At 38.2% G+C, this 17,458-nt stretch overlaps 1 protein-coding gene across 1 annotated transcript in view; it reads left to right on the forward strand.

Annotated features, from left to right (window-relative positions):
- Positions 1-17,458, forward strand: part of LOC108785342 (carbonic anhydrase-related protein 10-like) — a 341,295-nt gene that overhangs the window by 254,297 nt on the left and 69,540 nt on the right. The window contains exons 3-4 of the mRNA XM_018554392.1: positions 3,291-3,433; positions 8,910-9,095. Of these exons, the coding sequence (XP_018409894.1) occupies positions 3,291-3,433; positions 8,910-9,095 (329 nt within the window). The remainder of the gene's footprint in view (positions 1-3,290; positions 3,434-8,909; positions 9,096-17,458) is intronic.

The raw sequence follows: 17,458 nt of genomic DNA on the forward strand, positions 1-17,458 counted from the left end.
CATTCCCCACAAGCTCAAGTTGCAGGTTTCATTATCATTTACATGGTCGTTTGCAATCTCCCTAGATTTATGTTAATATCTCACATTTTTCACCATACAGTATTTGTTCCTGTACTTAGCAACATATTACAATACCACGAATGGCTCTCCATACCACGAATGGCTCTACTTTCTATTTTCCTAAGAGCAACAAGCCATATGGAGATGTTAATCATTGAGCTCCATTCTGCATTGCTGGAAGGTTTTCTAGACATCTGACCCTTCTACTTTAGCAATAAAGACTTTGGGTGGCTTTAGCAATGTATACATGACTACATGGTTACCTGGACTTCCCTCCTTGCCACTCTGTCATGCATTATACCCTCAGGAACCACTGAGATGTATATCCTCTCTACAAGTAGTCCAGATGTCTGAGCGTGGAGCTCTATCTGAAGTATTTTACCCTTGTCAATTGTTTCATGACAAATAGAAACCCAGACTGCAATAAGAAGTTCCATAGTCACTCCACCATCAACCAGAGCATTCACCCTTCAACTGTTGTCAAATATATGGTATTGCAAATTCTGTTCTTTGCTGATTCATATTATATCACTTCAGTTGATATTTTTGATTTTTTTAATTTTTCTTTCTAGCTTTTAGATGCCATATTCTGAAAAATAAAAGTTTTTTTTCTGTTTGGTATTGTCTGTGTTGTTATGCATGTAGGAAAACAAAGGGACAGATATTTTAAATCTAGTAGATGACGGTCCAAAGGGAAGTTCAAACAGTGCTGGTTCATATTCTAATAACTGCATTGACTTGCACTGTCTGAAGCTTTGACAGAAGCTGACAGCACAGATCTAGAATAAACTGTCCCAGTTTGACAGCACAGAAACACAAAGCCTTTGTGGGTATGTTAATTAAAAACTGAACCATGAAATTAATTTGACTTTATATCTTGATAACAGGCTTTGAAGTGTCCCATGGATACTTTAAGCTTTTCTAATACTACAGTACCTGTTGACACATCTGTTTTTATCATATGGATCTGACACTTATATGTGCCCCTGTAGCAGATAACGGATTTTGTGATTAGCTGAAAGGTTTGGCTATCACTGCATTTTTTTCCTGTCATCTGGACCAATAAAAGAATTGCTCCCCCATTTACAGTTACTCTGATAGTTATCTGCTTATTCTTTCTTACGCAGTGCTTTTGTACACAGATGCTGACCACTCCAATGAGCCCAGCTAACCAATGGGGAGGGGATGATTAAAAGGCTATGTAATTAACAACATTAACACAGCTGAGAGGAGCAACGAACGGGGGAGGTGGTGGGCACAGCTGGCTCTGCCTCTAGATAGGCAGAGCCAGCTGTCACTCACGCAGCTGGGTGGACCAAAACAGTATTGTCGGGATCCGTCCTGCCTGCGGCGCTCTCAGTATATTGCGGGCAATAGCCCGCGATACACTGAGCATTGGGTCATAGGAGGAGGTTAGTATATGTCCTCCGTGACCTTAAAGAGAACTATGGGGAAAAACACTTACCCCATAGTTCTCTTTTAAATTGAGAATCCTCACATACAACACTATTCAGTATTCCAAGCTTGAAAAAGAATCTGAACATGATTGGGTACTCAAAGTAAACAGAAATTTGCTTTTCACAAGAATGGATATTAGAAGTGAATATTCACACAATTAATGAAAGTTCCTTAGTAAATCAGCCTCGCCACATTGGTTAACATGAGAAAAACGCATGATTAATTTGCCTACCTAAATACATTTTACATTGTTTTTAGAGACTTATATGTTTTTATTTGTTGGACTATTTAAAAAAAAATACCCTGCTCATGATTTTATTATAAGCTGACACATGGAAAAAAAATGCATAACAGTTTCTAATCACATTTTAATGTTTAATACATGTTTTCATCTTTTTACATGCTGTATCGCACTGTGACAGCTGCAGCCTGCCCCACAGCAGGCTCAATGACAGCTGCAAATGGTAGGTTGAATGTAAACAAAGCTTATGTGATCATCATGGATGAAATCCATGGTGATCACATAAATAAAAACAAAGCTGATTAATCATTAGTGTGGATAATGTGGCCTCAGAACTAGAAGTGATCCTAGTTCTACAATGGAATATAGATTATTGTTCTCAATGTGGGGCATCGTGCCTGAGAACATTCATCTAAAAGCGTGGTCAGAACTGGTTAAATCGCTGACTTGAAACAAGCACTGAGATAAATTCTGTGACTTCAAGGTTAGTTATATAGAACATATTGAAGCGCAACAGCCAATCAACTAGTATTTTAAGACACATAATTTACTTCACAACAAGTTTACTGTAGCTTAAGGATAGAACTTCTTATCCAGAAGATCCCGAAGAAAGCAGAGAGCCAACAGTCAGCTTAACATCACAGCAGGAAAGAAAATCCTGACTCCATCAATTGCAGTCACATTAATTATCTGATTTAATTTCTCCACTGCTGGGAGACTTGAGCTATGTACAATCAGTATGGTCATAAAGTGTGCCATCCTGTGGGAGGCACCCACTACTAGATTCTCACTTCCCAACCATTTATCAATATTCAATATACAATTTAATTCTTGTTGTATAGGATGCACTTGCCCCCACATTTTCCCTAACCTCATTTGCCACAGTTTGCAAAACCCCTTGGAAACTATTAAGTGGTAGGAGGGCACTCAGTGTTGAAATGGTCTTCACTACCAAAAGGAACGCAGTATCCACAGCAAATATCAAGGCTGATTGAGTAAAGGATTTGAAAATCTTCACTCAATAAATTCAGTAAAGATTCATTTTAATTATCCAATTATATGAAAAGCAAATTCTTGTTACTTTCATATGCACATGATTTGGGTATTTATAGTGAACACAGCTTCTATGTATTGACTGAACATTCTCAGCTGCTGTAGTAAATCAACCTCATTGTGTACTGCACATTGCTGCCTCCTGATTGACAGCTAGTGGTGGAGACAGAGAGTGCCACTTGGCCATCCCATTACTTACCGAGCTTCCAGGGTGATGAAGCACTATTTCCAAGGACAGAAGATGAGGACAAGGAAGAAGCAGCTACCATTCAGACAATGAGGGGGACATAATTTGCACTTTGTTCCCTTCAGGGCTGGCCCTGCATCCGTTGATGAATCCTACTAACTACATTACTTACAATGAATTAACCCCTTACTGTGCTGGGGACATAATTATTTCCCTTTAAGCATAAATGGATACTTTATGCAATGTAAAGTGTATTAATTTGGTTTCATTTTGTTTCTTGTTCATTTCTAGGTCCTGCATTTTGGGGTCTGGTGAACTCTGCATGGAATCTATGTACGATCGGCAAACGCCAATCTCCAATTAACATAAACACCAGCCAAATCATCTTCGATCCATTTCTACCTCCACTAAGACTAACCATGGAAGGAAAGAAGGTATATAATAAGAAAAATATCACTGAATTAAGAAAACAAAAAATAAAATAATATTTCATTTCCTTCATAGCAGCAATCAGTATATAATTTGTACATGTGTTCTAATTTCAAATTCATTCCAACTACAATGATGCAATAGGCTACAAAGTATCAGGGGGTATCAAAAAGTAATGCCTGTTGAGGTATAGAATGTTTAATTAAGCAGAAATGGAAAACTGTGAACATACATACAGTGTCAAGTTTAATGCATGTGTGTCATCATTTTGCCAAGGCCTCAAAACCAGTTTTGAAAAATTCTACAGAGCACTCTTTGCTCCACTGTTTCAGAGCTATTTTAACTTATATATATGTAGAAAATCTGCGCTCCTGGAGGTAGCTAAAAACTATTAACCCTAAAGCTGCTATGAAAGGAAAAATTATATATTTAAAGTAATAACACAGCGCTAAAAAGTGAGTGAAATAACACTAATATGAATGAGAATATAACGAAATCCTATATTCTCATTCATATTAGTGTTATTTCACTCACTTTTTAGCGCTGTGTTATTATTTTAACTTCTTGCAGTTCCTCAAATCTCATGCGATGGATGTAATCTTTCATTGGCCCAAAACAGGTATCAGTCAGATCGTGCCAAGTATGAGCTGTACGGTGGACCACTGACCAGCCCATTTTGGCAATCACCTGGTGGCATAAAACATATGTGGAGATGCATTATCAATATCATGATGCAGGTGTATGACCTGATGGCTTCCTTCAGTTTTCAAAGGTTGGAGGATGCCTTGTTCATCCCAGAACATAGTCGTCAACAACTGTCAGATGTGAATATCTTTGGATGAAAATAACTTGAATGGCGCAATTCAATGCCTTGTAAACAGTTTCAGTTTTTCTCTTTTTTAAACTTCGTTACCTATTGCCTAACACCTCTCACGTTGAGAACTGCATCACCATACACCATATTTTTAAGACGTGTATGGATCTCAACAGCTGGATGTCTGTCTTCATCAGAAACTCAGTTACTGCTCTTTGTTTCAACCTCTCCTTCATTATTCACTTGGTACAATTTTAAAAACAGATGCACACAGTGATTGAGTTAGACCATATGTATGACAAATATCAGGCATTTTATTATAAGTTCAAATGAACAATAAATATGAAACAACAGGTATTACTTTTGGATACCCACCTTGTAGTTATACATGTAATCAAACATTGGCTAGTACCTCTCACAAAACACTCAATGCCATACACTGACCACACTAGACTCCATGCCAAAAAAACACTGAACGGAAGGCTTTATTTATGATAAGTAGCCCAAAGTAAAAAGTCTACAAAATGTTGCAAAAATAAACACATTTTAGGGTGATATCAGAATTTTATGATATCTAAAAAAAAAAAATTAGCTCAACTTAGTACATTTTAATTTTCACACACCAATTTCTTTCTATTTAAATTATTGTAAAACATATTTTGTTACAATACGCATAGTAAATATTATTGTCATATACTGTAGTTCAGGAGAAGTGTTGTTATTTACATTTGGTTAGTATGTGAATATATGTGTTAAATAAGTTAATTATATGATAATATTTTAATTGCAAAATTATAAAAACCTAAATAGATTATATATGAGGAATTCCGAAAGTGTTTAACTACCTCCGGGCCGGCCGTAGTAAAAAAACGGCCGGCCAGGAGCTCTCTCGATCTGAGCGGGCGTCTCTAGATGTCCGCTCAGACACGCCCCCTTGCGCTCCAAGCGCTGAATACTGAAAAATGGCCTGGCCAGGAAGGGGGTCTAAACACCTGGTCTTGAAGTGGTTAAACTCGAAAGACAATGCAAAAATGTGAAAATTACATAATATAACATAATATTTCTAAATGAAATAAATTGTAAGGTGGTCTACGATATATTACACACAAGTCCATAATAGAAGTCACCAGCACTAGATGATATGTGCAAGAAGTAAAGCACTTTTTATTAAATCGCCACATGCGTCAAACAGCCAACATTTCGGGGCCACGCAGGGTCCCTTTCTTCTTGGTCACTATGTCAAAACATTGGCTGTTTGACGCATGTGACGATTTAATAAAAAGTGCTTTACTTTTTGCACATATCATTGAGTGCTGGTGACTTCTATTATGGACTGTATCTGGAAGGCGCCATCCGTGTTGTCACTTCAAGCACCAACCTCTCATCCAAGGTCTCTACGCTGTATGGAGTGCAGGTGATTTTGTATTATATATTACACACAAGGACACAAACATATGAGATGCTCTAAGGCTATAAAGTCACAGTCTGTGTATTGATGTACTACTTGTGTGTGAGAGATAAATGTATTCCACTACTAAAACCTGAGAATGAAAATGTGCTTGTACTGACTAATCATGAACATGCAGAAAATATATGAATTGCAGAATTCTGCTTGATTCTGCTTGCACGCGTGCTAGCAAGCGGTTAAAAAAAATGAGAAAGCCTAAAATGTGGGTCATGAAAATTTGAACATGGACCTCTTCATTACCACAAAAAATGCTAATCACTTAGAAAGGGGGAAATTGACTTTAAGGCAGCTCAGCAAGGGTGGTGACCTGGCTTTTTTAGCAGGAGTTAAGCAGTCAAGCTAGGTCACTTTGACATAAGCAGCATTTTACCCCTCTGCTCATTCTAGTCTCTCGGCACCATGTTCCTTGTCATAGTACATCTAATTGGATAAAAGTGCTGCCCCTTACTCTTCTATGAGCATTACTGTATAGAAGATTAAGAAAGACTAATACCAAGCATTCAAAAAACAAAAACATAACAACATTAATGTGTGTTTTTTCCTAATATCTGCCTGGAGTTCAGATTTGTCCCCCCTCCCCAAAGACTTAGGGGTAGCTCCCAGAGCGCCCGGGAGAGGGTTTTTTTTCTTTTTTTTTTGACAACAGCAGAGCCGCCGGACAATAGGAAACTATTGGGCGGAGCTAGCTCTCACTGCTAGCTCCGCACAATCGTTTGCTATTTACTTTTTAAACTGTTTTCATTCTTTTTAACTGATTTCAGCCGATGTACGGCTGGAATCAGCCGTACCAGCCTGAAGTGAATAGCCGAACAGTGATCGGCTCACTTCACTTCAGATCGGTCATTCACTCGGCTGCCCTCGACAGCTTCGTGAATAGACCACTTAGTGGTATAGGCTATTTACTGCAACTTCAAGACATCAATAAATGATTCAGAAGTCGCTAACTCTGCTTGAAATCAGCTTAGGTGAAAATTGCTTTACATACTGTATATGGGAATTTTAAAGCTGAAGTTTCATCTGCTTATATTTTTTTCTCTGTGGTCCCCCCATAAACATGCTGATGACATTTTTACATAAAATAGTCTCTTACTGATATAATAATACTAGTGTTTATATTGACTCAGCAAGCACTCAGAGATTTAAATGTAATCAATCAGTTTTAATTATATAGATTATTTTAGACTCAGTGACATCATCATTGGGTCTCTGTGTTTCTGTAAGCATGGCATGTGGTCATGACTGGCGGGAGAGGCTGGCTGGGTACTGTACATAGCTCTCTGAATACCATGCAGCACACCACAGTAATCTTCTCCAGAGATGAAAACCATGGCCTGTCGCTCAGAAGGAATTGTGCAAAAATGTCTTGATGGATGGGCATCAGTCCCATTCTTATAACATTCCTAAGCAGGCTGTATTTGCATTCAGACTGCCCTTGGTAATGCCCAGTTGTAATGCTAAGCCTCCAAGATTAAAAAAACTAAAACCCGATAAAGGAAATGGGTGGGCAGGGGACAGTAAGGCTGAAGAAGAAAGCACTAGATGATACTATATGTCCTCCAGGCAGCAAATGAGGAGGACTCTATCTGACTTGCTGCAGTGAGAAGCTTACAGTGTGCACTGAAATCAGTAAACAGGAGAGGGGTCTGTACAACTGTGCAAGACTAACAATTTTATTTGGTTTTATTAAATCTTCTTTTTTTAAAGCATATTGGACACATTATGTCCTTTGTTCACCAAAGAAGCTGCCATGAAAATAAGAATTATCAGGTTGTTATTTAGATAATAGTGTTTGTCAGATAACAAATGTTTATTGATGATCTGTGTTAGTGAGCTTACAAAAATTCCACCCAGGAATTAAGCAAAGGCTATGAGAAAATAGGATTGTACCTATTGATTGCCATTTCCAATTATTGTACCTTGCATAGGGACATCAATTATATTGACTATTTTTACAATCATTTAAAGACATTAGCCCAGTGGTAAAACTGTTCTATTGAGTGACCTTTAGCACTCAATAATGGCCTTACCAAGTAGTTAGAGAGGATGAATGAGAACTTCAAACACAACAGAAAGTGTAACATTCATATTAGATCTGAAGAAACTATTTCATAACCGACATGCTGAACATTAGAATCACAACTGCTAATGATGTGTATGTTACCAATAAGTATATCATCTGAGACTACAATGAGAACAATGTAGATAATTTGCTGTATAGAAGGAAACAAGATACTACAGAAAAAAATCCACAGACACAGTATACAGTATATCACATTAAGGAATTGTGAAGTAACCTTTTATTTTCGTTAAATGTATCATGATAAACAAATTTCTATTTCCAACACAAAAGTGGTTTTATATTGGACAACAGGCCAATTATAAGTAAATATGAGGAATTAAAAAATCATGTGGCCTTGGTAACCAATCAGAATCCAACTGTTACTGTTCTAGATCAGGCTGGTTAAAAGGGTTAGGTTACTCAGTTTCCCCTTGAGAGCTAAACATTTTGTGGGATATATAGTACAATTTATTTTTGTCACTTCAGGTAACTCATGTATTACATCACTTCCACCATCAGCTGTCATTTCTCTGGTTGCTATGGCAGCAGATGTCTGCTTCATTAGCTTCTTTGGGGGTCCCAAGGTGACATTAGGGATCTTAGAGACCCCTAATGTCTCCGTAAAGAAGACCTATCATTGTATATTAGCTATCACATAGGGGGCTTGTTAGCCCCCCCTATGTAATAGCAATAAAGTTCTGTAAAAAACAAAGTCACATATAAAAAAAAAATTAACTCCCCCGCATACATGCACATATAAACGTAAATATGTGTCGGGTGCGCCTATGTGCAAAAACAAAGATTACGCCACACATATTACATATCACCACAAACAACAGAGTGCAATCATTCAGCAGTTAAACGCCTCCTATATATGCATTTCATATTGTGTCTATAACTGTTTACCTTTTGTGTATCCTGAAGGTCATGTTAGGGGTGTGTCCATAGTGTAAGGATACACACTAAGGCAACACATGTGTTTATTTCCACCAACCATCAACAAGATGATTGTTTTTATTTATGTATTATTTTATTTGCGCCCCTAATCTAACCATGTCAATTATAATTCATCATCATATTATAATATATACTCAGGTTTAGTCTGTTCCATCTTACTTATTTCTGAATATTTTCTACCAGGTTAGTGGGACAATGCTCAACACAGGGCGACATGTTCTCTTCCGCCTGGACAAGCAGAATCCAGTTAATATCTCAGGTGGTCCTCTGTTGTACAACCATCGCCTTGAAGAGATCATGCTGCACTTTGGTAGTGAAAATGGGATTGGCTCAGAACATCTCATGAACAAGGAATCAGCAGCTGGAGAGGTGAGCACAAGACAAGGATCATAAAATCTGCATGATCTATTAACATCACAATTACGATCCTAGAGCTTCTATAATGGAAAGTAATACAATGAAATAACTCAGCAATGCATGAACAAATCAATATGAGGCATTCCTGTATGTCAGTAATGTTTGTCACACAGAGAATCATTACTGAATTAATTTACTGTTATACAAAACCTGAAACAAAAATCTTACTATCAGTCATTATGTGAAATGGGAAACAAATGGTGACAATAATGATAGATAGATAGATAGATAGATAGATAGATAGATAGATAGATAGATAGATAGATAGATAGATAGATAGATAGATAGATAGATAGATAGATAGATACATTTTCTACAATATGTGGTTGTAGGCGCCACTAAGCCCATTGATTTCAGTGGCTCACAAGTGCTGACAACCAACTAGGATGGCCTTCCCACTCAATACTGATGCATTCTTCAAACAGCTGTACTGTTTAATTGGTTGAAAATAAAATGTCAGTGTCCAGCTCTGGTATTAAAGCACATGGTGACATGTCCAAGAAAAACAAATTGAATGTGTAATTTGTAATCTTGGCTGATAGTCAGGCAGTCCTTGTTATCATCTCAACTTTAACAAGTGCCAACCAGTGCTCCTTGTTAGTGAAATCGCTAAAGATCTTTAACCCGGGAAAAAGGAGCAACTGAGCAAAATAGCTTCAGCATTTGAATGGTTATTTGAATGTAATCCTTTATTATAAATAAACAATCAATAAATCTGACAACCCCTGCCAAACATCAGCACTAAAGATAACACAACACCCTTTTGGCTTCCAATGTTGTACCCAATTCTTGCCTCCAGATAACAATCTTGCATTGTATTGTATCCTGTTTAGTTGTTAACATCCCTACCTTGTCACCCCACATTTTACCTATATATCTTTGTCTTTACTCTTTAGGTTCATTCTTTTTTTCTCTCTCTCTCTCTCTCTCTCTGTGGCACTGCAACCCTTGAAGGATTCCAGCATGCTTTTTAAATTTAACTCAGCCCACTCTATACTTTGCTTCTAATCTCCACCTTCTGAGCTTCAGCTTTCTTAGGTGCTCTTTCGCATTACTAATCCATTCCATTGTTTTGCCTACCACTCTTTGTAATCTTTCCCTTCTTCTTCGTTGTCAATCCATCCAGTGTTCATGTTTTCCCCTACGTATCTTTATATTGTTTTCATTATGTATATGAATATTTATTCCTTTATCAATCTGAGTTATGTATGATCTCTTGGTTGCTTATGCTCTACTTGTGCTTTCATTACATTATGAGTTATGCACTAGTAATATCATATTGGATATTACTTCTTTGCACTGGCAATGCAGAACCACCCACTCAACCTTCTTATTGGCTTACAGGTTACTAAAGTTAAATGTGGGTCTTCTTGCATTTAAATTATTTATAATGGGATAAATTAATGATTATGTTTAAAATTTAGTAATTTAGTTGATTAGTAATAAAAATTATCTATGAGCTTAAAAAAGTGGTACGGCCATATTGTTTAGATGCTTGTTTTCCTTGGGTTATCTTTTGGAGCAGATTTTGTTGGTAGTAGCAAATATTCAAACAAGAACTTTGAAGTGGATAAAGGATTTATCTTTATCTGACCAGCAGAAGAACAAGGGAAAATTAGTCCTAAGTGTTTGTTGGCATATCTGTAGCTGTGTTTGCCATGCTATTTGTGAGTGATTAATTTAGGAAGTTATGTTTGTTTATTTGGTCTGTTATAATGCATTTAAAGTGTATGTCCACATTTTTAGCCAAATTGGGATAACACCTGCTTTATACTCTTTTCTTTTTCCCATTCACATAGCATGAAAAATAAATAAATACATTCAAAATTGTTGCTTACTTAAGTGCTTAAAATCCATACCTTGTCTTCCCCTATGTAATGTTAAGGAGGGGCTGTGGAGTTGATTTTTACCATAATTAACAATATCTGTACTGTACTGGCAGATGTCATTATCAGTTGTAAGCTTGATTTCAACACTGTCTGCCCTGGCAACTGTTTAAGGACATTGAGACTTAGGGGGTTATTCAAAGCTGCCGAAGGCACTTAAGTGAATAACCAGACCAAAGTGAAGTGAGCCGAATGATGTTCGACTATTCACTCCGGTTCAGTACGGCAGATTTTAGCCGTACATCGGCTGAGCCAAAGTGCAGAAGGATTCAACTCAGCCGATCCAACACCTGGATCGGCTGAGCCGAAGCTCCGTATCTCACTCGCTGCTGGTCGCCCCTATTCACATAGGGGCCGAGCGGCAGTGAGTGAATAGCCAAATGTCGCCAAGCGACATTCAGCTCGGTTATTCTGCTTGGTACCTCCGTGGTACAGAGCAGAATAGAAAATCAATGGAAATAGTCCAAAAAAAGGTTGAAAAAATGTAATAAATAAATTAATAGTAAAAAAAAAATTTAAAAGTGTTTTTAAAAAAGAAAAATATTAATTAAAACAATTGAGCAGAGCTAGCAGTGACAATTAGCTCCACCCACCTGTTTCCTATTGGCCGGCGCCTGCTAGCCTTTTCTAGCAGGTCCCGCCCAGTTGTTATTGTTTAATAACCGGGTCATTTGGGGACGCTGATCTGTCATTACAAATGGCGGAGCCAGCCATGAGATCACGGCTGGCTCCGCCCAGCTGTCATTTGCGGGGCGAAAGGCTGGACTTTGACAGGCCACTTGCCCCGCTTTGGCTGTCACTTCTGCTCAGTCAAGCCTAAGCATTTGCCTTCGCAAGCTGAATGGGCTATTGTGAATAGCCCGTACAGCAGCCCTTCGGTTCAACTGAACTGAAGGGCTCCCACAACCGAAGCGAGCCGAAGCATCAGCTGAAGCTACGGCTGGATCCTTCGGCAGCTTTGTGAAGGATTTTGCAGTGTATGTTAATGAGGGGAAACTAACTTTGTCCCCACTATGTCCCTCTGCAATTATTTCTCAAAATATTTTTTCAACATTATTTTTGGGTATGCTGTGTGAATGGGAACACATAACAAACATATGTTTAGGGTTTCTTAAATTTGACTGAAAAAGTGGAAATATACTTTAGAATTGCACAGAAGATCGATCAAGAAGGTTAAGTGCACAGACAAATCTCAAGTAGGGTGTTGGCTAAAATCACTAGTGATCAATTGCCTCGCATAGAACATATCAGAGGTAATGGGTGGGTTCATGGGTGATTTTGGTCATGTGATGAAGCAAGCAATCATAGGTCAATAGCACATGCTCCAAATAAATCGCACAATGGCAATTACTATATTTTTTATTGGTTTTATTTGAAAGATTTGAGTAATCACATTGTAGCATAATTATGCAACTTGATTTATTTGACTCGTGATTACCATTTAGTGTGTTCGTTACCATTTCAACTGGCCGATATTGCACGTGGAGGCGCCGGTATTGTTTCCTGTCACTAGTCAGCTTATGTGTACAAATCTTAAAGCTTTATTGAGAGGACAGGGTGGGCGAAACTGAGGCCACATAAGAAAAAACATTAATTTTACTCACATGCAATATCAGAAATAAACAGAGCTGCTGGTGTGTGTAAATTAAAGCTCAATAGCACTGCTGCCTAAGGTTAACATAGATTGTCCTCCACTAACAACCAAAAGAAGGTGGCTTGCTTCTTCCAGGTGCTTTTCCTTCCTCTGAGTCCTGAAAATGGAGTCTAGGTTCCCAGGATGCACCTGTTTTCTCCTCAGAATAAGCAATGATGGCAGGTTGGAAGCGTTACAGGGCCAAACACTGCTAAAAGAGAATTATGTATTAACATAGGGTAGTGCAGTAGGGCAACTAGGTGTAGCAGAAGACATTGTCAATAGGAAGAACAACATAACGTATTAAAAGAGAAACCTCTCCCCCCCGGTGTTTTTTATTTTTACAAAATACAGCATTATGTCTATTAGATGGAGCTGAAGAGCGTAGGTTCTATACTCCTCAGCTCCATCTAATCATAATGTCATACTGTCTTAATATTACATTCGAAAGAAAATCGACTAAGAACATTCATTTTTTGCCTCCATTTGCACAGAACGAATGTTCACAGAGTTTTACAGGACAAACGGCTCTACAAATTGTTTATAAATACACCCACTGGAGTTAAGAACCATACAGACAAACACATCATCTAATATGCAGTCTGTAATGTGTAACTTGGCTTTATAATGAGGACCATAAATATTAGAGAGTGGTCGGACATGAAGGCATGAAAGGTTAATAAAGGCTGCAGAGGATTCTGTATGCTTGCAGGGCTGGTGGATCAGGCAGATCTGCCCATGCCATGTATATCAATCTATATTTGTATAAGGGTAATTAGAGTTTAGTGGGGTTATTTTTACTTTGTCACGAATTATACATATTTAAATATAGTAGGGGATATACAAATAGTCAGGTTAAAAAAATACATTGAGTTCAACCAATAGAGTAAAGAAAAAAAAACATAAATTAAAAAATAGAAAATAGAACAGAACAGAATAGGGAGGGTAATAGACACGGACTTAGACACTATAACATTACAGGAGGACCTGGATAAAATAGGGGAGTGGGCATTAATGTGGCAGATGAGGTTTAATGTCGATAAATGCAAAGTAATGCACTTTGGAATTAAAAATAAACAAATGGGTTATACAATTATGGGTATGCCGCTGGGGAAGTCAGAAATGGAGAAGGATTTGGGGGTCATTGTAGACCACAAACTGAAAGGTAGTTTGCAGTGCCAGGCTGCTGTAAACAAAGCTAGCAGGGTCTTGTCCTGTATTAAAAAGGGGATGTATTGCAGGGACAAGTCTATAATTTTGCCACTTTATAGATCATTGGTTCGACCTCATCTGGAGTACGCGGTCCAGTTCTGGTCACCAGTACTAAGAAAAGATGTCCTTGAGTTGGAAAAAGTCCAGCAAAGGGCAACCAAACTAATTAGGGGTATGGAGGACCAGAGCTACGAGACGAGGCTACTAAATTTAAACATGTTCACATTAGAGGTGAGGAGATTAAGGGGGGATATGATTTCCATGTACAAAATGTTTAATGGTGGTAGCAACATTAGCGATAAACTGTTTAAAATTAACTCCGTTACAAAAACTAGAGGCCATCACCTAAAATTGGTGGAAAAAAAATTCCAGCACAAGGGGCGAAGGGGGTTCTTCACAGTAAGATCAGTTAGGGTCTGGAACTCACTGCCACAGGCGGTGATTTCAGCAAATAATGTGGAATTGTTCAAGAAACTTTTGGACGATTTCTTAAGGGACCGTAATATACAGGGGTACAGGTACTCCTAGAATGAGATCCTAATAGGTTGGACTTGATGGACTAATGTCTTTATTCAACCTCAAATACTATGTAACTATGTAACTATGTAACCCTATACCCACAGTTGATCCAGAGGAAGACAAAAAAAACCTTATTAAGATCAAATACCTTATGATCAAATTTGCTCCAGTGGGGGAAATAAGCCTTATTGTTTTATTGTGCGAATATTGTAGTTTCACATAGCATTCTAATTTATAAGTAATAAAATAAGTGATTGTTGGTCCAGGAAATATCCAATTGCCTTAGGGCCTAATAATAACACAATAAAACAATGTAATATCAGTTGGATCTGCACATAGAGATGCAAACATCATTTTATCCAGTCTTTGTGCACTCATCAATAACCTTTATCATTAAATCTTGTTAGCAGACTTACATTATGAACCACAATTGTACCAGTCCATCGATTTACACATCAGAAAAATCGTGGAACCCAGCTGCAGAAATGACCTGTTTGCTTAAGTGGAATTCACCAATATAAATGTGCTGTTTGTTGCCTAGTGATGGAAATAGATTATGGATACATAAGAAAACAGTCATGATACATTATGATGAGTAAAAGAAAACCTAATGAATACTTCTTGTTTGGCACAAGCCATTGCTTTTATGACACAGATAAACATTTTATTAGGTTAGTATTTCATACTAAATGTATTTGTATTTTTTAACCTGCAACTATGTCTACTACTATCTCTGTTTAGGAAGAACTTTATTCAACTATTAATTCATCCCCATAGTAACATATTAAACAGAAGGTGTTTCTTGCAATGACACCGTTATCTTAATGAACTAACTGCAGATAGCAATTATGCTTCATTTAGCATAATTTCATTTAGTGATATCAACAACGGATGTAGGGAGCTAGTTCTGCTTCGATTACTGCAGCTAATATGATACATTTGATTAAAGACAAAGTCCATCCAAAAGTGTTTTTTGGTCACAGTGGGTCACATCACTTCATACCTTTGCACATCTTTTGAGGACACCAATGATGAAAATTCCCTGCAGGATATTTTAGGGCTGGTTTACTAAAAGTGTTGAGAAACTTCACACATTAAATTGTGTGAACATTCGATATTCCAATAATTTGAAAAGCAAATTTCTGTTTACTTTTCCATTTGCATGTGATTGAATAATTGAAGGGAATTTTCACACAATTTATTGTGTCAAGATTCACAATTCCTTTACGAAATCAGCCCATTTGTGTCTGCTTCGGGAGCCATGGATTTCAAATACTTTGTAAAGGTAACAGTGACATCATCAATGTGCTGTACATAGATTGTGCAAAGAGCAGAGCTGTGGGAGAGGCCCAACAGGCCCCACCCTCTACAGGCTTCCTACAAGAGTGGGCCGATACAAGACCAGTCACCTTGCACAAGGAGAGAGAGCAGCAGTGACCGGTCTTTATTTCAGGTAGCTCCTGCACAAAAAATAGGAGTTTAGAGGACAAAGACAAACAACACCAAGATTCCACTAACTAAACTTAGCCTGAGGCTTCCTTCACACAGTTGTGTGATCAGAGCTGTCTCAGTTTTTCAGGCAGATCTGATCAAAAGCCCAATGTAACTCTATTGATGGCCGGATGTAAACAGACACATGCCCGCTTACCCCCGACTCCTTCTAGGTCTTAGAGAAAAAACGTATTTTTTTTACAGACCTGATTGTGACAAATTGAAGGTAATAAGATGCAAACTGACTCCCTATAGACTTAACATGGGTCGATACAACTCAATTAAAGGGAAAGAGATGTCACAAGAGTAAAATCTGTTCTGTTTTGTCTTGCGATGGTTGTAAGGTAATTAAAAAAACGTACAATCTGCCTATCTTGGACAGGCAGATCGTACTTGCGATGATCGCAAGCCGCACCCGCGCCCCCCTTCCGATGACCGCAATGCCGAATGGGCAGTGTACGCTTGTGCACACCGGCCCGTCTGGCTTTTATCTTATCTTATGCTACACACCCGCCAAACATTGTACAATGCTCGGCGGGTTTTCGAACATGTTCGTAAGTTAAAAGTCGTGCGACCTTACAGTAGTAGAGGTCGCACGGCTTCCACACACCTTACGATAATCGTACGATCGCGGGATTTCCTGCGATTATCATACGATTATCGTAAGGTGTGTAGGCACCCCAAGATAGGTAGATCGTACGTTTTTTAAATTACCTTACAGCCATCGCAAGACAAAAGTCTTGCAATGGTTGTAAGGTGTGTGCCCAGCCTTAGATTCCAGCCTAAACAATTTTGATTAGAATGGGGAAGGATTAGCACAACTTTTGTTTGTTTTTTATAGCTGTAGAGAACATTTTCACTGATTTCCTATCCCAGTGGCCACTCAGGAAATAAGAGGATAGAGCCAGCAATAAAACAGACGTTCAAGGGAATTGAATGTCATTATTTTGGTGCTGAAATGAATTTGTTCTCTAGACTGAGAAGAATCAGTGTCAAAGTTAGTTCAGTCACACTATTTAATTCAACAGTGTTTAAATAGTGATTGATTACTACACAGATGGACCAAATGACTCCCTATGGACAGGCATTTAAAGTGCTTTGCTACTGAGGGATTTAACTGCTTGTTGACAGGTATCTCAGTAGAATCACAATGATGTCAGTGTGCAGTAATTAGGATGACTTTCAACAACTGGTTAAATCTCTTAGTAGAAGAAAAATTGAATTGCCAGTGTAGCCCTTACCTATGCAGCATTTGTAGCATACAGTAGTAAATAATCACGCATATTTGGAGCACAGTGCAGCCACGTGCGTTCCATCACTACTGCATGCCTCCTGTGTAGCTTTCACCATAGAGAGCCATTTGTGGCATCCTTGTAGTGATTGATCCCTGTTCATAGCATATCAACAATGTTTTTAGTAGCATGAGTGAGCTGCTCAAAATCTCTTGTGTGTTTCAGCCCTGGGCTTTGAGTGCCTACAAATGTTATATCCAAGGTTCTCTCGTGATGGGTTTATTGCAAACCCAGTTCACCTGAGTTCATCCAGGCCCGCTCAAAACTGTGACCCAACACCCC

The sequence above is a fragment of the Nanorana parkeri genome, unplaced genomic scaffold (assembly GCF_000935625.1).
Source record: "Nanorana parkeri isolate BGI_ZX_2015 unplaced genomic scaffold, ASM93562v1 scaffold156, whole genome shotgun sequence".
In the NCBI taxonomy this organism is placed as follows: domain Eukaryota; kingdom Metazoa; phylum Chordata; class Amphibia; order Anura; family Dicroglossidae; genus Nanorana; species Nanorana parkeri.